The following is a 22,167-nucleotide window of genomic DNA, read 5'->3' as shown; positions in this document are numbered from 1 at the left end:
GTGAGTACAACATGCACTTTATTCTCAGTATTCATTGGGTATACCTTTTTTATTTTTTTAATTTTTTTATTTAAAAAAGGAGACATTAACAAAACCATAGAATAAAAGGGGAGCAACTCCACACAGTTCCCACAACCAGATCTCCATATCCCATCTCCTCCCAACATAGCTTTCCTATTCTTTAACCCTCTGGGAGTATGGACCCAAGGTCATAGTGGGATGCAGAAGGCGGAAGGTCTGGCTTCTGCAATGGCTTCCCCCATTGAACGTGAGCATTGACTGGTCAATCCATACTCCTGGAAGCAACCCAGGTGCCCAACAACAGATGAGTGACTGAGAAAGCTGTGGTATATATACACAATGGAATACTATGCAGCTATCAAGAACAATGAACCCACCTTCTCTGACCCATCTTAGACAGAGCTAGAAGGAATTATGTTAAGTGAGCTAAGTCAGAAAGATAAAGATGAGTATGGGATGATCCCACTCATCAACAGAAGTTGAGTAAGAAGATCTGAAAGGGAAACTAAAAGCAGGACCTGACCAAATTGTAAGTAGGGCATCAAAGTAAAAACCCTGTGGTGAGGGGTAGACATGCAACTTCCTGGTCCAGTGGGGGTTGGGAGTGGGTGGGAGGGATGGGTCACAGTCTTTTGGTGGTGGGAATGGTGTTTATGTACACTCCTAGTAAAATGTATTTATATAAATCACTAGTTAATTAATATGAGAGGGGGGAAATTAATTGTATGTCTCGAAGTTTTTCAAAACACAAACTGAATCTTTTCAATATATAGGCTGTGTAATTGATACGCAGACTCTCTCAAAAGCCTAGACCAAGTAGATCAGAAGCAACCAATAGCACAGCTAGATACAAGATACTGGGTACTGTACAGCAAACCCTAACAAAAGGACTTTTCAAAGTTAACCCAATTACCAAATAATGTGATGATAACATTAACTATCTTTTTTGAACCCTAAGACAGCAGGAACCTCACATCTCCACTATAGAGCCTCTACTTCCCCAAGTCCTGGAACCCTTGGATAGGGTCCACTTTCCCGTATGCCTCTCCCAATCCATATCAAATAATATTGCATCTGCTGGTCACAACCTAACCAACACAACGATTGCCACCTCAACATGCTTCACTTCAGACTGTGTCCAGAGACTTCACGTGTGGAATGACAACCCTTCAGCTTCATTACTCGGGTGAGACCTTTCCTTTCATAGTATACTCTAATTCCATCTCAGGTGGTTCACTTTCTAACAGAGTCCCAAAACATAGATATACACCAGGTTCTGTGAGAGAGAGGATATGTTCACATGTATCCATAAACTACTGCAAAATATATACCTGAAAGCAGAAGTACAGTAGAGTTTGCAGTGAGTACCTCCCTAACACTTCCTCTCCACTATTCTAAGCTTTGGGTCCATGATTGCTCAACAATTTGTTTGGCTTCATATGTTAACTCTCTTTTCAGTCACCAGGTTCCAGATGTCATCAGGATGCCAGCCAGGCTTCCCTATACTGAAGACCCCACCAATGTGTCCTGGAGCTCCGCTTCCCCAGAGACACACCCTACTAGAGAAAGAGAGAGGCAGACTGGGAGTATGGAACGACCAGTCAACGCCCATGTTCAGCGGGGAAGCAATTACAGAAGCCAGACCTTCTACCTTCTGCCACCCACAATGACCCTGGGTCCATGCTCCCAGAGGGATAGAGAATGGGAAGGTTATCAGGGGAGGGGGTGGGATATGGAGATTGGGTGGTGGGAATTGTGTGGAATTGTACCCCTCCTACCCTATGGTTTTGTTAATCCTTTCTTAAATAAAAAATAAAAAAGGAGACATTAACAAAACCATAGAATAAAAGGGGAGCAACTCCACACAGATCCCATAACCAGATCTCCGTATCCCATCTCCTCCCAAGATAGCTTTCCTATTCTTTATCCCTCTGGGAGTATGGACCCAAGGTCATAGTGGGATGCAGAAGGCAGAAAGTCTGGCTTCTGCAATGGCTTCCCCCATTGAACATGAGTATTGACTGGTCGATCCATACTCCCAGCCTGCTTCTCTCTTTCTCTGGTAGGTTGGGGCTCTGGGAAAGCGGAGCTCCAGGACACTTTGGTGAGGTCATCTGTCCAGGGAAGTCTGGTTGGCATCATGCTAGCATTTGGAACCTAGTGGTTGAAAATAGTTAACATACAAAGCCAAACAAATTGTTGGCAATCATGGATCTAAAGGCTGGAATAGTGCAGATGTAGTGTTGGGGGTTACTCACTGCAGACTATTGTGTACTTTTGCTTTCAGGTATATATTTTGTCCTAGTTCATGGATATGTGTGAACATATGCTCTATATCATGGGGCCTGGTCTATATCTAGGTTTTGGGTCTTTGTTAAGAAGTGAACCACCTGGAATGGAATTAGAGAATACTATGAAAGGAAAGGTCTCACCCGAGTAATGTAGCTGAAGGGTGTCATTCCACACCTCAAGTCTCTGGACACAATCTGAAGTGAAGCATGCTGAGGTGGTACTCGTTGCGTTGATTAGGTTGGGATCACCAGATGCAATATTATTTGGTATGAATTGAGAGAGCATGCAGAAAAGTGCACTCCACCCTAAGGTTCCAGGACTGGGGGAAACGCAGGATTTATAGTGGAAATGTGAGTTTCCTGCTGTCTTAGGGTTCAAGAAGACAATAGTTATTGTTATAGTCACATTGTTTGGTAATTGGGTTAACCTTGAAAAATCCCTTTGTTAGGATTTGCTATATAATAGCCAACATCACCATAATTTATGTCCTTAGACATTATTTGTATATAGCTGTGCCACTGTTTGTTTCTGTTCTCCCGAGTCTAGGCTTTTGAGTGTCACCATATCAAAGACTCAGCCTATGTATTAAAAAGACTCAGTCTGTGCTTTTAAAAGTTTGAGACATACAATAAATTTCCCCAATAATATTAATAAAATAGTGATTTATATGACTGCAAATTAATAGGAGTGTACATAAACACCATTCCCACCACCAAAATACTGTGTCCCATCCCACCCACCACCCACCGCCCCGGGAAGCCGAATATACACCCTCACCCTCACCCAGGGTTTTTACATTGGTGGCCTACTCCAGATTGAGTCAAATCCTGATTTTAGTTTCCCTTTCTGTTCTTCTTTCTCAACTTCTGTTGATGAGTTTGATCATCCCATACTCATCTTTATCTTTCTGACTTAGCTCACTTAACATAATTCCTTCTAGCTCCATCGAAGATGGGTCAGAGAAGGTAGGTTCACTGTTATTAATAGCTGCATAGTATTCCATTATATATATATATATATATCAAAGGTTTTTCAGCCGCTCATATGTTGTTGGGCACCTGGGTTGCTTCCAGGTTTTAGCTATTAGGAATTGTGCTGCTATGAACATAGGTGTACAAATATCTTTATGGTTGGAGGTTATAGAGTCCTTGGGGTATATCCCCAAGAAAGGAATTACTGGGTCATATGGAAGGTCCATATCTAGCCTTGTGAGAGTTCTCCAGACTGCTCTCTCCACAGAGACTGGACCAACTTACATTTCCACCAGCAGTACAGAAGGGTTCCTCTGTCCCCACAGCCACTCCAGCATTTGTTGATGCTGTCCTTTTTGATGTATGCCATTCTCACAGGAGTGAGGTGGTATCTCAATGTTGTCTTTATTTGAATTTCTCTGACAATCAGTGACCTGGAGCAAATTTACATGTGTTTGTTAGCCTTTTGAATCTCTTCTGTAGGAGTGTTCTGTTCATATCTTCTGTCCATTTTTGGATAGGGTCATTTGCCTTTTTGTTGCTAAATTTGTTGAGCTTTTTGTATATTTGGTTACTAGTCTCTTGTCTGATGTATGACACGTGAAGATCTTCTCCCATTCTGTGAGGGGTCTCCTTGTTTGTATGATAGTTTCTTTGGCTGTGCAGAAGCTTTTCAATTTGATGGAGTCCCATTGATTTGTTTCTGATTTAATCTTCCGTGCAACTGGGTTTGTATCATCAAAGATGTCCTTGAGGTTTAGATAGGAAAGTGTTCCACCAATGTTTTCCTCTAAGTATTTGATAGTTTCTGGTAACATCCATGTCCTTGATCCATTTGGAGTTGATTTTTGTTTCTGGTAAGATAAGGTTGTTCAGTTTCATTCTTCTGCATATTTCAACCCAGTTTTCACAGCACCATGTAATACTTTGGGCCTCCTTATCAAAGATTAGATGTCTATAGGTGTGAGGTTTAGTTCCAGACTGTCAATTCTTTTCCACTGGTCTGTGTACCTATTTTTATTCCAGTAGCAGGCTGTTTTGATAATGATGGCCTTATAATACAGTTTGAGATCTGGGAGTGTGATGCCTCCATTTCTGTTTCTTTTCCTCAAAATTGTTTTAGCAATTCTGGAAGTTTTCTGGTTCCATATAAATGATTGCAGTTTATGTTCTATTCTCTTAAAGAAGCTTGGTGTAACTTTGATGGGTATTGTGTTAAATTTGTATATGGCTCTGGGGAGAATAATCATTTTGATGATATTTATTCTTCCAATCCATGAGCATGGGATGTCTTTCCAGTTTTGGGTATAAATTTCTATTTCCTTGAATAACAACTCATAGTTTTCAATATATTAGTCTTTTTCTTCTTTGATCAGGTTTATTCCTAGGTATTTTGTTGATTTTGCTGCAACAGTGAATGGGAGTGATTTCTGGATATCTTCTTCAGATTTAGTGTTTGCATAAAGAAATACCACTGATTTTTGTACATTGATTTTGTAGCCTGACACCTTGCTATATTGCCTAATAACTTCCACTAGTTTTCTGCTGGATTCTTTAGGTTTTTCTATGTATACTATCATATCATATACAAAGAGTGAGATCTTGACTTCTTCCCTTCCAATCTGTATTCCTTTGATTTCTTTCTCTTGCCTGATTACTATGACAAGAACTTCCAATACTATGTTGAAGAGTAATGGTGATAGTGGACAGCTCTGTATAGTCCCCGATCTGAGGGGGGATGCTCTCAGCTTCTGTCCATTGAGTATGATGTTGGCTGTAGGTCTGGTATATATGGATTCCACTAACTTGAGGAATTTCCCATCTATTCCCATTTTTTATAGTGTTTTGAGCATGAACAGGTGTTGGATTTTGTCAAAGGCTTTCTCTGCATCTATTGAGACAATCATGTGGTTTTTGGCTTTGGCTTTTTAATTTATTTTTTATTTAAGAAAGGATAAATTAACAAAACCATAGGGTAGGAAGGGTACGACTCCACACAATTCCCGCCACCCAATCTCCATATCCCATCCCCTCCCCTGATAGCTTTCCCATTCTCTATCCCTTGGGAGCATGGACCCAGGGTCATTGTGGGTTGCAGAAGGTGAAGGTCTGGCTTCTGTAATTGCTTCCCCGCTGAACACGGACGTTGACTGGTCGGTCCATACTCCCAGTCTGCCTCTCTCTTTCCCTAGTAGGGTGGGTCTCTGGGGAAGACCTCCAGGACATATTGGTGGGGTCTTCAGTCCAGGGAAGCCTGGCCGGCATCCTGATGGCATCTGGAACCTGGTGGCTGAAAAGAAAGTTAACATACAAAGCCAAACAAATTGTTGGGCAATCATAGACCCAAAGGTTGGAATAGTGGAGAGGAACCCTGTTGCATTGCTGGTGGGAATGTAAATTGGTCCAGCCTCTGTGGAGAGCAGTCTGGAAAACTCTCACAAGGCTAGACATGGACCTTCCATATGACCCAGTAATTCCTCTCCTGGGGTTATACCCCAAGGACTCCATAACACCCAACCAAAAAGAGGTGTGTGCTCCTATGTTCATAGCAGCACAATTCATAATAGCTAAAACCTGGAAGCAACCCAGGTGCCCAACAATAGATGAGTGGCTTAGAAAGCTGTGGTATATATACACAATGGAATACTATACAGCTATCAAGAACAATGAACCCACCTTCTCTGACCCATCTTGGACAGAGCTAGAAGTGAGCTAAGTCAGAAAGATAAAGATGAGTATGGGATTATCCCACTCATCAACAGAAGTTGAGTAAGAAGATCTGAAAGGGAAACTAGAAGCAGGATCTGACTAAATTGGCTTTGCTTTTATTGATGTGGTGAATGACATGGATTGACTTACGTATGTTGAACCAGCCTTGCATTCCTCGGATAAATCCCACTTGGTCATGATGAACAATCTTTTTCATATACTGCTGTATCCAGTTGGCCAGGATCTTGTTTAGTATTTTGGCATCTATGTTCATTAGAGATATTGGTCTGTAGTTTTCCCTTTTTGTGTGTCTTTATCTGCTTTTGGTATCAGGGTGATGTTGGCTTCATAGAAGATGGGAGTGTTCCTGTTTCTTCGATCTTGTGGAAGACCTTTAGAAGTATAGGTATAGGTATTAGCTGTTTCCTGAAAGTTTTGTAGAATTCATTTGTGAAGCCATCGGGTCCAGGACTTTTTTGTTGGGGAGATTCTTAATAACTGTTTTGGTTTCTTTGTTATTGGTTCATTTAGGTTTTGTAGTTCTTCTTGGTTCAGTTTTGGAAGGATGTATGTTTCCAGGAATTCTTCCATTTCTTCCAGATTTTCTAGTGGTGGCATATAGTTCTTCATAGAAGTTTCACATGATTTTCTGGATTTCTGTTGTGTCAGTTGTGATATCTCCTCTCTTGCTTACAATCCTTGTGATATCTCCTCTCTCGCTTACAATCCTATTTATTTGGGTCTTGTCCCCTTTTTATTAGTCTGGCTAGGGGTTTGTCAATCTTGTTTAATTTTTCAAAGAACCAACATTTGGCTTCATTGATCTTTTGTATGGTTCTCTTTTTTTTTCTATGTTTATTTCTGCTTGAATTTTAGTGATGTCCATCCTTCTGGTTGCTCTTAGGGTCCCTTTGTTCTTCTTCCTCTAAGTCCTTAAGGTACACAGTAAGGTTATTTATTTGAGCTTTTTCTTGTTCTCTAATATGTGATTGTATGGCTATGATTTTCCCTCTCAATACTGCTTTAGCTGTGTCCCAAATATTTTGATAAGCTTGTATCTTCGTTTTCATTTGTTTCCAGGAACATTTGAATTTCTTGCTTGAATGCCTCTCTGACCCAGCGGTTCTCAAGCAGTATGTTGTTGAGTTTCCAAATTCTGTGACTTTTAGTAATTTTCTGTTTATTGTTAAATGTTAGCTTTACTCCACTGTGGTCTGAGAAGATACTTGGGATGATTTCAATGATCTTGAATTTGTTGATACTATCTTTGTGGCCTAGCATGTGGTCTATCCTTGATGGTGTGCTGTATGGATTTGAAAAAAATGTGTATTCCAGTTTTTTTGGGGTGAAGGACTTTGAAAATGTGCAGGAAATCTAGTCTGTAAATCTCTTCATTTAATTCTCTTGTTTCTTTATTGATTATCTGTCTCGTTGATCTGTCTAAGTGTGAGAATGGCATGTTGAAGTCTCCCACTATTATTGCTTTGCTATTGATGTATTTTTGTAGTTCTTTCAGTAGGTGTTTGATGTATTTAGGTGGCCCCTCATTGGGTGCATAGTGTTAATAATTGTTAAATCTTCTTGGTTGATTGATACTCTAATCATTATGTAATGGCCTTGCCTATATTTTATTACTTTTTTAAATTTAAAGTATATGGTGTCAGAGATGAGAATGACTATTCCTGCCCCTTTTTGTGGTCCATTAACCTGTATGATAATTTTCCATTGTTTTACTTTAAGTCTGTTTTTGTCTTGTTAGGTCAGGTGGGATACTTGCAAGCAGCATATGGTTGGGTTGTGTTCTGATCCATCTTCCCACTCTGTGCCTTTAAATGGGTGAATTTAATCCATTGACATTTATTGATATTATGGATTTAATGTATTCTAGTGTCATTATTCAACAATTCTTTATTTGCTCTGACATATTGTAAGTATTATAGTGATATTCTTGTTTATAAGAGGTTTTATAGAAACTCTTTCAGGGCAGCCTTGGTGATGGTTACCTCCTTTAACTGTTGTCTATCTGAGAAGGTTTTGATCCCTCCATCTAGCTTGAATGAAAGTCTAGCAAGATATATTATCCTTGGTTGAAACCCTTTTTCACTGAGGGCTCAATATATATCTTGCCATTCTCTTCTGGCTTTTAGAGTTTGAGTGGAGAAGTCTGCTGATAATTTTATGGGTTTCCCCCTGTATGTGACTTTTTGTTTTTCTCTTGCAGTCTGTAGGATCCCTTCTTTATCCTTACTTCTTTTCATTGTAACTATGCTGTGTCTTTGTGTCTTCAAGTCTGGGTTGATTCTGTTTGGGATTCTCTGGGCCTCTTGAATCTTAATATCCTTTCTGTTGTTTAGGCTTGGGAAGTTTTCTTCCATTATTTCCTCTAGAATATTTACTTTCCCTTCCTATCTTTCTTCCTCTGGCAGGCCAATTATCTTTCTGACTTAGCTCACTTAACATAATTCTAATCTAATCACGACCCCATTTTGTTCTGCCTCTCTCTCCTCCGGTGGAAGTGTTCGGAACCAAGGAAGTACCTAGGATAGGGGGCAGGGAGAAGCAAGAAGCATGAAAAGGCAAGGACTAAACCAAAATCTCCCAGAGGCAGGGGGAGTGAGAGCAAACCAATGTAACAGAATGACCATGTAAATAGACCACAACATCAAGTAATGTAACAGAAGGGATCCCAGAAGCAGAACTAGAAGCATACCAACAATTCCCCCTTTTCTTTTTAACTAATTGACCATAGTATCAGGAGTGTGGGGTGAACAGAAACCTATATCGTACAGGCATTTTCAAAAAAGAAACTGGCACAAACATGGAGGAAAAGGTAAGCAAGTAACAAGAACCAGTGTGATGCCAAGGGAAGGCCTGGGGGGCGTTGCTTGCCTCTGTGGGCTTCTCTTATCAAGCTAAAGGACACATCTTGCCTCTGTGGGCTTCTCTTGCCTCGATGGGCGTTTTCTGCCTCTGTGGGCATTACCTAGCAAGGAGGGGGGATATGTCCTATAGAGTCCCAAGGCAGATGGCTGCAGTCAGTCTTTGAGAAACCCAACAGCATAAAGGGAAACTGCTGCAGAGTTGTGCAAAGTGTCCAAGAGGTGTACCAGTGAGTCCAATAGAAGTGCCAGTCCAAAGCAGATGTCCACAGAAGAATTGCCAGGGGGTGAAATGTTGCATGAGGAAGGTCAGCCGCTGGAATTTTGCATTTCTGTAGAGAACTTGAGAGCTGCAATTCACTTACTAGTGAAACAAAACTTGTAGCAGGTTAGAAGTTTACCACAATTAATAACTCCATTATAATTGGAAGTCCTTTCTAGTATGATTTTAAGGTTGTTTAAACAGTTTAAACAATAAAATGTGGAAAGGTAAACAGAAGAACCATGGTTAAAAGCCTCAGGCATGAGAATCATTAACATAACCATTGTGCAATCTATTATTCCTAATTGAGAAGGTATCTGAGAACTTTACATATCAATAACATCTTTTTTAACCTTTTGTTATACCCGTATAAGATGGAGACACACCCTAGGTGTGTGCAGAATTTTCAGACCAAATTTAGTTAAAATATATTGATTTTTAACTAATTTTTACCTCAGACTTTAAATGTAAGTTAATTTTACCTTTATGAGAATTATGTTGGAAACCTTTTTCATTTAACTTTGCCTGGTAAGAATGTAGCCTTAAAGTTACATTTCTAACCTTAAAGTTAATGTTTACCAAACTTCAAACACATACATAAACATGGTCTTCAATACACAAGGAGAAAAACTTTTGTTATGAAGACATGTCATTTTAAACATGAGTTTAGTCTGTACTGTCTTAGTTGTTCGGGGGTGCATTGTCTAGTGGTGCCCTTTTGCCCAACTTCACCTCCAGGAAGTGCAGGGTGCAATCACTGCACGGAAGTCTGCATATTCTAACTCCTCTGCCATCAGAGCCGAGCTGGGAATCTCAGCCAAGGGGCCCAGTCCCAGCAGGGAGCCCGTGGTCTCCTGGTGGTTTGGGATCTGCCCAGACACCATAACAGGAGGGCGGGTGGGCTGGCCATGCAGAAGGTGCGGGGCGAGGTGCCCTGGGGTGGGGGCCAGGATGGACCACCGCCCTGCCCCCAGCAGGTGAGCAGCATGTGGGGAGCCCGCACCCAGCGCCCCACATCCTGAAGTGGCAAGCAGGCTCTGGCAGGCAGGCGGTGGGCAGAAACCAAAGTGTGGCCCAGAGCAAAATGTTCCAGAGACAGAGAAACTGTCTCATGAAGGAAGGGCAGAGGGCTTTGGAAACCTCTTCATAAGTAGAAAAGCAGCCCATAGTGGATAGGTAGCCAAACGTCTTCACTTATCTGGGGGATGGGCAGGTTAGGCCCCACATTGGGAGCCATATGTCAGTCAAATTCAGGGTGCCAGTATGCTGGGCTAGCTTCGTCGTGGTGGAAGACAGACAACCAGGGACACATGGCTGAGCAGAAAAGCAGTATTTCTTTATTCATGAGCGAACGGTTCAAAAAACTAATCTAATCTAATCACGACCCCATTTTGTCCTCCCTCTCTCTCCTCTGGTGGAAGAGTCCGGAACCAAGGAAGTACCTAAGATAGAGGGTGGGGAAAAGCAAGAAGTGCGAAAAGGCAAGGACTAAACCAAAATCTCCCGGAGGCAGGGGGAGTGAGACCAAACCAATGTAACAGACCAAACCAATGTAACAATGTAAATAGAACATCAAGCAATGTAATAGAAGGGATCCCAGAAGCAGGGTGGTGAGCTCAGAAATAATCAAAGGATTTTCCTTGTCCCCCTGACCTCCAAGAGGTCAGCCCAAGAAAGAGTTATGGGACTGTATTTTGTTGACACTCTGACCAGCCTGTGTTCACCCTCCTACAGACAGCCCAGTATCCTACCTTATGCAGAGGATTCCGGGTTGCAAGCTGCTGCCTCTTGGAGCTCAAGGCAGCTGTGGCTCCTAAGTCACCATCTCGGCTCCACCACCACCTCCCCAAACATTTTTTTTATTTGTCTTTGTTGAGAGAATTAAAGTGAATTTAAATTTAAGTGAATTAAATCCTAGCTGGTAATGAACTATTCAAGTCTTTATACACAAATATATTATTTTACATTTCTAGATGGTTTTGCCTTCTAGGTAAACTTCCAAGATAAGAAAACTGAGCTCATCAGAATCCGGAATCCTTGGGGCCAGGTCGAGTGGAATGGGTCCTGGAGTGACAGGTAACCCCCCTACCATAGCTTTCCAGCTGATTCTGGGTCACCCTCTATGACCAGTCTTCCATTTCTTGCTGTTTATGAACCTTGAGGAAACAGCTCCCTTGTGCAGATGTGTGAAGGAGGAGCTGTTTGTCTACAGTTCTCTTCTGCCATCTGTGTGACTTTACTTCCTTTCCTTTCAATCCCTGGGACCACTTTCAGACAAATTTGACATCCTCCTCCCTTTTGGCTTACTTTTCTTTTTCTTTTTTTCAGAGCCAGGACCAATTTAACTGCTACTGGCCATGTTTTCATTCAGGTAGAGAGACAGTGAAAATACTACCAATTTCTCTAGTATTGTAGCACATTCTTTAAAAAAAAATTTTATATTTATTTATTTATTCCCTTTTGTTTCCCTTGTTGTTTTATTGTTGTAATCATTGTTGGCTAGGACAGAGAGAAGTGGAGAGAGGATGGGAAGACAGAGAGAGGAAGAGAAAGAGAGACACCTGCAGACCTGCTTCACTGCCTGTGAAGCGAGTCCCACGAAGGTGGGGAGCCAGGGGCCCGAACCAGGACCCTTATGCTGGTCCTTGTGCTTTGCACCACCTGCGCTTAACCTGCTGCTCTACTGCCTGACTCCCAGCACCTTTTTTCTTTTAAACTTTTTTTAAACATTTATTTATTCTCTTTTGTTGCCCTTATTGTTTTTTATTGTTGTAGTTATTATTGCTGTCATTGTTGCACAGTACACAGAGAAATGGAGAGAGGAGGGAAAGACAGACATGGGGAGAGAAAGATAGACACCTGAAGACCTGCTTCACTGCTTGTGAAGTGACTCCCCTGCAGGTGGGGAGCTGGGGGCTCAAACCAGGATCTTTATACAGGTCCTTGCACTTTGTGCCACTTGTGTTTAAGCCCCAGCACCTTCTATATGACACTGGAACTTGAATCTGGGTTACATACATGGCAAAGGAATACACCTTATCCAGGGAGCTGCCTTTTCACCCAGAACTTGATTCTTTTATTTTTTTTATTATCTTTATTTACTTATTGGATAGAGACAGCCAGAAATCAAGAGGGCAGGGTTGGATAGAGAGTAAGAAAGACATAGAGACACCTGCAGCACTGCTTCACCACACATGAAACTTTACCCCTGAAGGTGGGGTCCAGGGACTCAAAACTGGGTTCTTGAGCATTGTAACATTCACTCAAACAGATGCACCACCACCTGTCCCTCGATTCTTTTCTTTAACTTATATATAATTGTGTTTATGTTAATACAACATGCAATTTCTCATGGAGATGTTTTCTATCTACTACTATACTAAAAACATTTTATCTCCAGTTATAAATAGTACCAATAAGGTGTGTGGTAGTGGTGTGGTATGTGTGTGTTTGTGAGTGTGTATCTTGGATGGAAGTGGAAATGGCAAAGAGTATTTTGGATGCTAGAAACAAATATTGGCAAACAGTGTTCTCTCTGGATAAATCATTAACCACTGTGGAGATACAGTGCCTGAGTAGAGAAACAGGAAGTAAAATAGGAAATTCATCCATTACAGAGAAATTAAAAGGGGTTATTAATTCAGTCCCAAAGTATAAAAAAAGAATATCTGCTGTATGTCCTCTTTGATGAGAAATGGCCTAAGGTTACTGGATATTTAGGCATGTACAGCAAGTGTACATCTGGAACCTGGTAGCTGAAAATGAGTTATGATATAAAGCAAAACAAATTGTTGACTAATCATGAACTTAAAGGCTGGAATATTGCAGATGAAGATTTGGAGTCTCTGTTTTGGAAGAAGCTAGCAGGTCTGTTTTAGGTATATTCCAAAGGGCCCATGACTTTACTATTTTTTGCCTGAGCTTGACATCTGATATGCTGGTGGACCTGAATTATTGTCTGGGGAGATGATATCATGGCTAGAAATATGGCTAGTAAGCTGGGTCAGGGAAGAGAGTAGCTCCCAGATATGGGGAAAGTGTATAAATACTGTTGACTGTAAAGCCCATTGATTTGAACTAGGGGCCCATATTCAGCATAGGAGCCTATGTAACTCTGCATCCTTCTAGGTCCGAGCTCACATTCTGTGGTCATGAGTAGTGTTGGTCATTACGCCAGATCCCCTGCATTGCTTGATGCTGTGGTCTATTTACATAACCATTGTTTTGCCTGAGACCCGCCCTGCCTGCCGTGTATTGGTTTATCCTGTTGGTTAGAACCTTCGCAACAGCTGCTATGGAAGCTTTTTACCTTTGCGTTCTTTTCTTTTCTCCACCACCTCTCCTAGCCATTTCCTTTTCCTACCTGCCACTTCTATTTCAAAAGATATAAAGGCATTTTCTCTGATCAATAAAGGCATTGCATTGTGTTCCCAATCAACCAGTCTTTCTCGCCCACAATGCTAGCCCAGAAGAGTAGGAATGTTCCAGGTTGCACCAGTTTCAGGACCCGTCTTCCTGAGGTGGTAGGTAGAGTCTGTTATCCAACTTCCCTTCTGAGAATGGAACACTTTCTACCATTGTTGATCCACATTGAAGGTAATGTCCTATGGGGGCCCCCCAAGGGGTCAATTATGTTGTTCCTAAAGGAAATGACCAATGATGATGGCAAGAGAGATTGATTCAAGGTCTAGGCCACTAATGTCTATGTGGGAATCCCAGGACTCCCTGACTAGGGCCCCATGTGATGGGGTGGCCTGGTAGTGACTAAAGAGTTGTCATTAAAGTATGCCTATCTCTTGCCCTTATCCAACTTTTGTAGTCCTTACTTTGTCTTACAAGGTTGCTTTGGAGTGCTTGAGGGAAGTGTAATAGGAGGTAGGTATCTAGGTCTAAGTAGAAACTATTTCATTAGGTACTTTAAGGTGTCTTTTTAGTTCTTTCTACTTGCTTGCTGCACTTATTGACGCACTGCAAACTATTTTGCACTTTCACTTTAAGATATATATTTTGCCCTAATTTATGGATACATTTGTACATCTGTCCTATCTCATGAGACCTGGTCTATAATCTAGATTTTGGCGCTTTGTTAGGAAGTGGACCACCTAAAGTGGAATTAAGGAGTCATGAGAAAGGAAAGGTTTCTCCTGAGTAATGAGGCTGAAGGGTTGACATTCCACACCTGACATCTATGGACACAGTTCAATGTGAAGCATGCCAAGGTAGTACTGGTTGCACTGATTAGGTTGGGATCAGCAGATGCAATGTCAGTACATTTTGTATACTTTCTTAGCCACTCATCTGTTGTTGAACACCGAGTTTACTCTAATGTTTTGGCTATTGTAAATTGTGCTGCTATGAACATAGGTATACACAGATGTTTTTGGATAGATGAGTTTGATTCCTTAGAATATATCCTCAGGAGAGAAAATACTGGTCCATTTCTAGCCTTCAGAGAGTTCTCCAGACTGTCCTCCAATTAACATTCCCAAAGCAGTGCAGGAGAGCTCCTTGCCCATACAAACTCTCCAGCATTTGTTATTTCTATCCGTTCTGATGAATGACAGTGTCAGAGGAGTAAAATGTATATCATTGTATTTATTTGTATTCTCTGATAATCAGTAACTTGACATTTTATTCATGTTTATTGGCATTTTGCATCTCTTTGGTGTCTATTCTGTGCATATGCTTTCCCCATTTTAGAAGGGGTCGTTTTTGTTGTGGTTATTGCTGAGTTTGGCAAGCTCTTTGTATATTTTGATTATTAGGTATTTGTCTAATATATGCCATGTAAAGTTCATCTCCCATTCTTTAGGAGTCTCTGTTTTTATGGTGGTATCTTTTGCTGTGTAGAAGCTTTTCCATTTGATGTAGTTCCATTGGTTTTTGTCTTCCTCACAACTGAACTTGGGTCATTGAAGATGCCTATAATAAAATTTATATATAAAGAGTTCTGTGAATATTTTCCTCTTGTATGAAAGTTTTTGGCCTAATATCCAAGTCCTTTATCCATTGGAAGTTTACATTTGTGTGATACTGTCAGGTTGTGTCACAGGGGAGAGAGAAGAGACCAGGAATTTGTGGCGGTCTGGGAACACAAATCTTTATTCACATGGACGCCTCAGAGTTGGGTGAGAGCACAGAGGTTCAGGCCACATGGAGCTAGCAAAATGGCCACCTCCCACTATACGCAGCAGCCCTTCTCCAGGTCTGCTCACAGAAGAGAGAAGAGCAAAAAAAGGGGGGCGAACCCGGAACAGCAGCTGGCTTTATAGTGTAATAACCATAAGTGGCAAGTTGGGATGGGATTGGCTAGAAAAAAAGGGTGGATAAAACAAGCCACTCTGGGAAGCTAGGGTTTCAGCTTTCGTGGGAATGGGCGATACCCTGAGGGGGCAATGTGGTGAATATCTATAAATAAAACTTGCATGGATATATAATATTTTGTGGGCCCTGCCAATGTTCTACCACATCTGCACAATATGCCAACATGAGATGAAATGGAGAGGTTTAATTTCCTTCCTCTACATGTTTCAACATAATTTTCCTAATACTACTTGTTGAAACGTCTCCCCTTTCTATATATAATAAATAAATTAGTTCAGGTCCCCTGATAAAAAATTAGATGTCCATAGGTGTGTGCTCTCAATTCTATGCTGCTGTTTAGTGTGTCTATTTTTTTCAAGTAGAAGGTTGCTTTGACTACAAAACACTATAATGTAGTTTAAGATCTTGGAGTGTGTTGCCTCCAGTTCTTTTTTTTTTTTTTTTCCTCAGGATTGTTTTGGTGACTCTAGGCATTTTCCAGTTCTAGATAAATGTCTGTAGCTCTTGTTCTATTCTCTTAATAGATTGGGTGAACCTGGATGGGGATTGCATTAAATTTATGTATGGCTCTGGGGAGGTGAAGTTGCAGGACATATTGGGGAGATCATCTTTCCAGGCAAGTCAAGATGGTGTCATAGTAGAATCTGCAACTTGGTGGCTGAAAGGCAGTAAGATATAAATCAGGAACCCAAAGTTAAGAATAGAGCAAATGGGGTGGCAGGGGGTGGGGGGTAGGGCCAATATGGCAGTGTGACAACATCTCCTGACTTTCTCTCTGCAAAGAAGCTGCTTGAAATTGGGAAATTCTGAGTGAGGGCAGTAGTGAATGAAGTATACAGGAGAGGTCAGAGTGGAGCCAAGGAAGAGAGCCGCAGATCACATATAGGCTAGAACGGGCTACAGAAAGGACATGGTACATTGAGTGAAGTTTTTGTGAGTTTAAAATTGGCCCTCTGTTCGACCCCCCCCCCACCCCCTTCCCACTCCAGAAGGGTAAGGGAACCAGCCACAGACAAAGAGGCCTCCTGTGCAGACAACCTCATTCTCAAGATTCCAGGATCAGCCAGGAGCCATCAAAAGGAATTTATTTTTTCCCTATTTCCTCAAGGGGGCTGGAACTCTTTCTGATTGGTTAAATTCTTTGACCATCTGGTGGTGGGAATTGTGCAAAGTTGTACCCCTCTTATCCTATGGTTTAGTCAATGTTTACTTTTTATAAATAAAAAATAAATCCTTTGACCAATCTTTTGCCTTTTCTGGGTCTGTGAGAATATTCTGCCCTAGCTATCTTTCTTTCTTCCCTCTAGCTCTTTAGTTATGTTGCTTTTTGCAAATGTATTTTCATTGTTTAGGAAGGCAGGGAGGTTTTGGATAGCCAATTTGGAATAGTTTTAACTGCAGACTGATTTTTGGGTTTTTGTTGTTGTTGTTGTTTTGTTTGTTTGCTTGCTTTGGTTTGGCTTTTTTTCTTTTTATTAGTCAGTTTTTTTTTATTGCTATTAGTTTATTTTCCCTTCTCATTCCTCTGACCAAAATCAGTATTGGTTGTTGGTGCATTGCATTTACTGGTTGTGCTCTCTATTGTGGTAGTAACTTTTTTTCTCTACTCTCTTTCTCCCACATTTTTTTTCTGTCCTTCTGATTTGAAAAATCTTAGCCTTTTCTCCTGTATTTTCTGTATTAACTTGTGCATACCTGTGACCTACCTTGTGCAAGAAGACTGACATGGTAAGTTTTTTCTTTATCTCTCATTCTCTCTCTTCCTTTATTTCCTCTCCATTCCCACAATCTCTTAAATTTATGTTTGCTAGTGTATTTTTGTAATTGTTTCTTCTTGCTTTGTATTTTTTCCCAGCAATTGTTGTTTTGGTTTTTGCTTTTGGTTTGTTTTGTTTTTGGTGGGGAGAGTTTTTGTACCTAACAAGTTTTGGTTGAACTGCATGAATCATCCTTGTTGTTGTTGTTGTTGTTGTTGTTGTATTTGCTGAAGTTTGTGATCTCAGTTGTAAGAGGCCTTTGGTTTAGTGAGACTTTTCCTCACTCAACACAACAACTGAATGAAAATAGCCAACGCAGGGACTGGGTGGTGGTACACATGGTTTACAATGTTACAATACACAAAGACCCAGGTTTGAGCCCCCTGTCCCCACCTGCAGGAGAAAAGCTTTGCAAGTGATGAATCAGTGCTGTTGTCTCTCTCCCTCTCTGTCACCCTTCCCCCTCTCAATTTCTGACTGTCTCTATCCAGTAAATAAAGATAATAAAAAATTTAAAAACAAGGAAATAGCCAATGCAAAAAAAAAAATACAAAACACACTAATAAAAAAATATGGTCAGATTGGGGGCTGGGCAGTGGCACAGTGGGTTAAGCACACATGCGCAAAGTGAAAGGACCAGAGTAATGATCCCGGTTCGAGCCCCATGTCCCCTCCTGCAGGGGGGGTCACTTCAAAGGTGGTGAAGCAGGTATGCAGGTGTCTATCTTTCTCTCATGTCTTCCCCTCCTCTCTAGATTTTTCTCTGTCCTATCCAACAATAATGACATCAATAACAACAGCAATGATAAACAACAAGGGCAACAAAAAGGAAAAAATAGCATTCAGGAGCAGTGGATTCATAGTGCAGGCACTGAGTACCAATGATAACCCTGGAGGCTATATATATTCAAATCGAAAGCAACTAAACCAACTACAGTAATGAATCAGGACAGAAGCCCAGAAAAAAATTCCAAATAAGCCAGAAGGAACTACAAATAAGGATAATATCTAAATATTAATTGACCTATTAATCACAGAAGTTAGGAAAGATATGGAAGAAAAGGCTATCAAAAATAGGGAAACAGCAGATGATACTCTCAATGAAAATACTAGCTACTTTGAGGTGATTAGAGAACTGAAAGCTGAAATAGCTTAGCTACAAAGTCAACTAACAGAACAAGCTAATACTGTACTGAGCAAGATAAAAAAAAAATAGCTGAAGAAGGAAAATGAGGGAAGGGAAAACAAATTAACAGAAACAGAAAACAGAGTTAGCCAGAGAGAATGAGTTAGAGAAAACTAAGGAGGTAAAAGAGCTTGTTGATATGGTGCATTACCTTGATTGACTTGCAGATGTTAAACCATTCCTGTTTCCCAGGGATGAATCCCTCTTAGTTGGTGGATTATTTTTTTATTCATTTATTTTGGTTGGTGGATTATTATCTTAATATGTTGTTGGATTCGGTTAGCCAAGATTTAGTTGAGGATCTTTGTATCAATACTCATCAAGGATGTAGTTCAATAGTTGGGTTTTTTTTTTTGTTGTTGTTGTTGTTGTTTTGGTGATGTCCTTTCCTGCTTTGGGGGTTGGAGTGATGTTAGCCTCATAAAATGTGTTTGGGATTGCTCCCTCTTTTTCTATTTTCTGAGTTTGAAGAGGATGGATGTTAGTTCTTCTTTGAGTGGTTTATGTAGATAAAACTACCAGCCTCAGTTGGTGAATTTTATTAAATTGTAAAGTTAGAGACATTTATTGTTTGGGAGAACAATCTAATCTGGTAGCTGTTATTCCATGGCCATGTCTTGAAGAAGTCCCTTTGTTTCTTCTTTTATTCACTGAATAGAGACTTATAGTTTTTAGTATACACGTATTTCAGTTTTTTGTTAGGTTTATTCCAAGATATCATTTTTTGCTGCTATAGTGAAATGGACTCACTTCTGGATTTCTACTTCTGACTTAGTTTGCATAAATAAATTATACCTATTTTTGTATGTTAGTTTTGCTTTGTATCCTGTATTACTTGATAATTTCTAAGAGCTTCCTGCTGGATTCTTTAGGTTTTTCTTTTTCTTTTTTTAAATTTTTTATTATCTTTATTTATTGGGTAAGGACAGCCAGAAATCAAGAGGGAAGGAGGAGACAGAGAGGGAAAGAGACAGAGAGACACCTGCAACCCTGCTTCACCACTTGCAAAGTTTTCCCCCTGCAAATGGGGACTGGGGTCTCAAACCTGGGTCCTTGTACACTGTAACATGTGTGCTCAACCAGGTGCACCACCACCCGGTCCCTCTTTAGGGTTTTCTATGAATACTATCATATCATCTGCAAATAGTGGCAGTTTGACTTCTTTTTAAATCTTTATCCCCTTAATTCCTTGTTCATGTCTGATTGCTGTAACAATAAATTCTTCTTCTTCTTCTTCTTCTTCTTCTTCTTCTTCTTCTTCTTCTTCTCCTCCTCCTCCTCCTCCTCCTCCTCCTCCTCCTCCTCCTCCTCCTCCTTCTTTTCCTCCTCCTTCTTTTCCTCCTCCTTCTCCTCTTCCTCCTTCTTCTCCTTCTCCTTCTTCTTCTCCTCTTTCTCTTCCTCTTTCTTCTCCTCTTCCTCCTCCTTCTCCTTCTCCTTTTTCTCTTTCTTCTCCTTTTTTTGACTCTTTCCTATTTTTTTTGGTTAGTGACTTAATAATTAACCCCAAGATTATGGTATGAGAGGAGTACAGTTCCATACAATTCCCAAAACCAGAGTTACATATCCCATCCCCTACATTGGAAGGTCCCTATTCTTTTTGCCTCTGGGAATATGGACCAAAAAACTTAGTGGGGTGCAGAAGGTGGGAGGTCTGGCTTCTATAATTGCTTCTCCACTGGACATGGGCATTCACAGGCTGATCCATACTCCCAGACTGTTTCCATTTTTCTGTAGTGGGGTAGGGCTCTGGAAAGGTGGGGTTCTAGGACTCTTTGGTGAGGTCATCTGCCCAGGAAAATCAGCTTAGCCTCATGGTAGCATCTGCAACTTGGTGGCTAAAAAGCATTAAGATATAAAGCAGAACAAATTGTTTAATAATCAGGAACCTAAAGGTAAGAATAGAACTGATGATAGTTGGGGTCTTCACATTGGAAGAAATTAGGAAGTTTATTTTAGGTATATCTCAAGGGGCCCATAACTTTACTGATTTTTTGTCTGAGCAAAATACTTTCAGTTGTGTGTCATTGAATATCATGGTGGCTATAGGTTTGCTGTATATGGACTCCACTATGGTGGAATTTTCCATCTATTTCCATTTTTGTAGTAGTTTTATCGTGAAGGGGTGTTGGATTTAGTCAAAGACTTTTTCTGCATCTATTGAGATAGTTGTGTGGTTTTTATTTTTCTTTTATTGGTGTGGTGGACATTGATTTATATATGTATATTAAACCAGCATTGTATCCCTGGGATAAATCTCATTTGTATGTGCTTTACAATCTTTTAAATATACTCTGTATCCAGTTGGCTGGAGTTTTTGTTCATTATTTTAGCATCCATCTTCATCAGAGATTTGGTCTGTAGTCTTTATGTTTTGTGTATGTCCCTATCAGTTTTTGGTATCATGGTGAAGTAAGTTTCACAGAAAGAGAATATTTCTGTGTTTTCAGTATTGTGGAAGAGTTTTAAAAGTATAGGTATTAACTCTTCCTTGAAAGTTTTGTAGAATTTATTTGTAAAAACTTCTTTGCCTGGACTTTTATTGTTGGGAAGGTTCTTGATGACTGTTGCAATTTCTTTGGCTGTAATTGATCTGTCCACATTTTCTAGTTGCTCTTGGTTCAATTTGGAAAGTTACATGTTTCTAGGAACTTTTCCATTTCTTGTATGTCCATATTCCCAGCCTCTCCCTATCTTTCCCTACTGGGGATGGGCTCTGGAGATGTGGGGCTCCAGAGTATATTGGTGAGGTCATCTGTCCAACCAAGTCAGGTTGATATCATGGTAGCATCTGCAACTTGGTGCTTGGGACATGTATTCCTTTGCTTCCTCCTTTCTTGTGGGACTTGGTTCAGTAGATCTTGTAAGGTGGGGTTGATTGTGGCAAATTCCTTTAGTTCTTGAATATTTGAGAAAACCTTTATTTCTTCCTCATATTTGAAGGATAGTTTTGCAGGATACAATATTTGTGGCTGGAATTCCCTCTCTTTTAGTACTTTGAATATGTCATTCCACTCTCTCCTGGCCTCTAGAGTTTGTAAAGAGAAATCTGATGGAAGTCTTGTAGCTCTACCTTTGCATGTAACTTCTTTCCTTTCCCTAGCAGCCAGCAAATTTTTTTCCTTGTCGTTGACTTTTGATAGTTTTATAATAATGTGCCTTGGTGTTGATCTTTTTGTACTTATAAATCTGGGTGATCAGTCTGCCTCTTGGATGAGAATGTTTTGATGGTTTCCTAAGTGAGGGAAGTTCTCAGCTAAAATTGCTCTGAAAATGGACTCTGGGCCTTTGGCCTTATCATTCTCTTCAGATATGCCTATCACTCTTATATTCAATCGTTTAATAGAGTCTGCAATCTCATAGAGAGTTGCTTCAGTCTTTCTAAACCATTCCTCTCCTTAATCTTTGAATTGAAAGAGTGGCCTGGCCATATCTTCTGGACTGGAGATTATTTTTTCTGAATGTGTGGGTCTATTTGCTAAGCCTTCTACCTGGGCATGGTTGCAGTTAGAGTGTCTTTTACTCCCTGGAATTCTGACTGAAGTTCTTCCTTCAGGATTTGATAATTTTTTAAGATCTCTGTTATGTTACTCTTTCATGTGTTTTAATTCAATAGTAACATGCTCATTTAATTCTTGCTTAATTTCTTGGATATTCCTCATAATGAGCTCTGTGTTATCTGTCTCTGAGATTCTCTCTAAATCTGTAATTCCTTGAATTTCCTGTTTAATTTCTGTCTGGTGGATATGGTATAGTTGGCTGCTTAGTT

The 22,167-nt window shown here is 40.4% G+C and overlaps 1 protein-coding gene across 3 annotated transcripts in view; it reads left to right on the top strand.

Moving 5' to 3' along the window:
* CAPN9 (calpain 9) overlaps window positions 1–22,167 on the top strand; it is a 138,009-nt gene that overhangs the window by 41,895 nt on the left and 73,947 nt on the right. For all 3 annotated transcript variants that reach the window (XM_060192018.1, XM_060192019.1, XM_060192017.1), the window contains one exon: window positions 11,125–11,210. In XM_060192018.1, the coding sequence (XP_060048001.1) occupies window positions 11,125–11,210 (86 nt within the window). The remainder of the gene's footprint in view (window positions 1–11,124; window positions 11,211–22,167) is intronic.

The sequence above is a fragment of the Erinaceus europaeus genome, chromosome 6 (assembly GCF_950295315.1).
Source record: "Erinaceus europaeus chromosome 6, mEriEur2.1, whole genome shotgun sequence".
In the NCBI taxonomy this organism is placed as follows: Eukaryota; Metazoa; Chordata; class Mammalia; order Eulipotyphla; family Erinaceidae; genus Erinaceus; species Erinaceus europaeus.
Note: the sequence above shows the minus strand (reverse complement) of the source record. Positions and strands in the feature narration are given on the sequence as shown.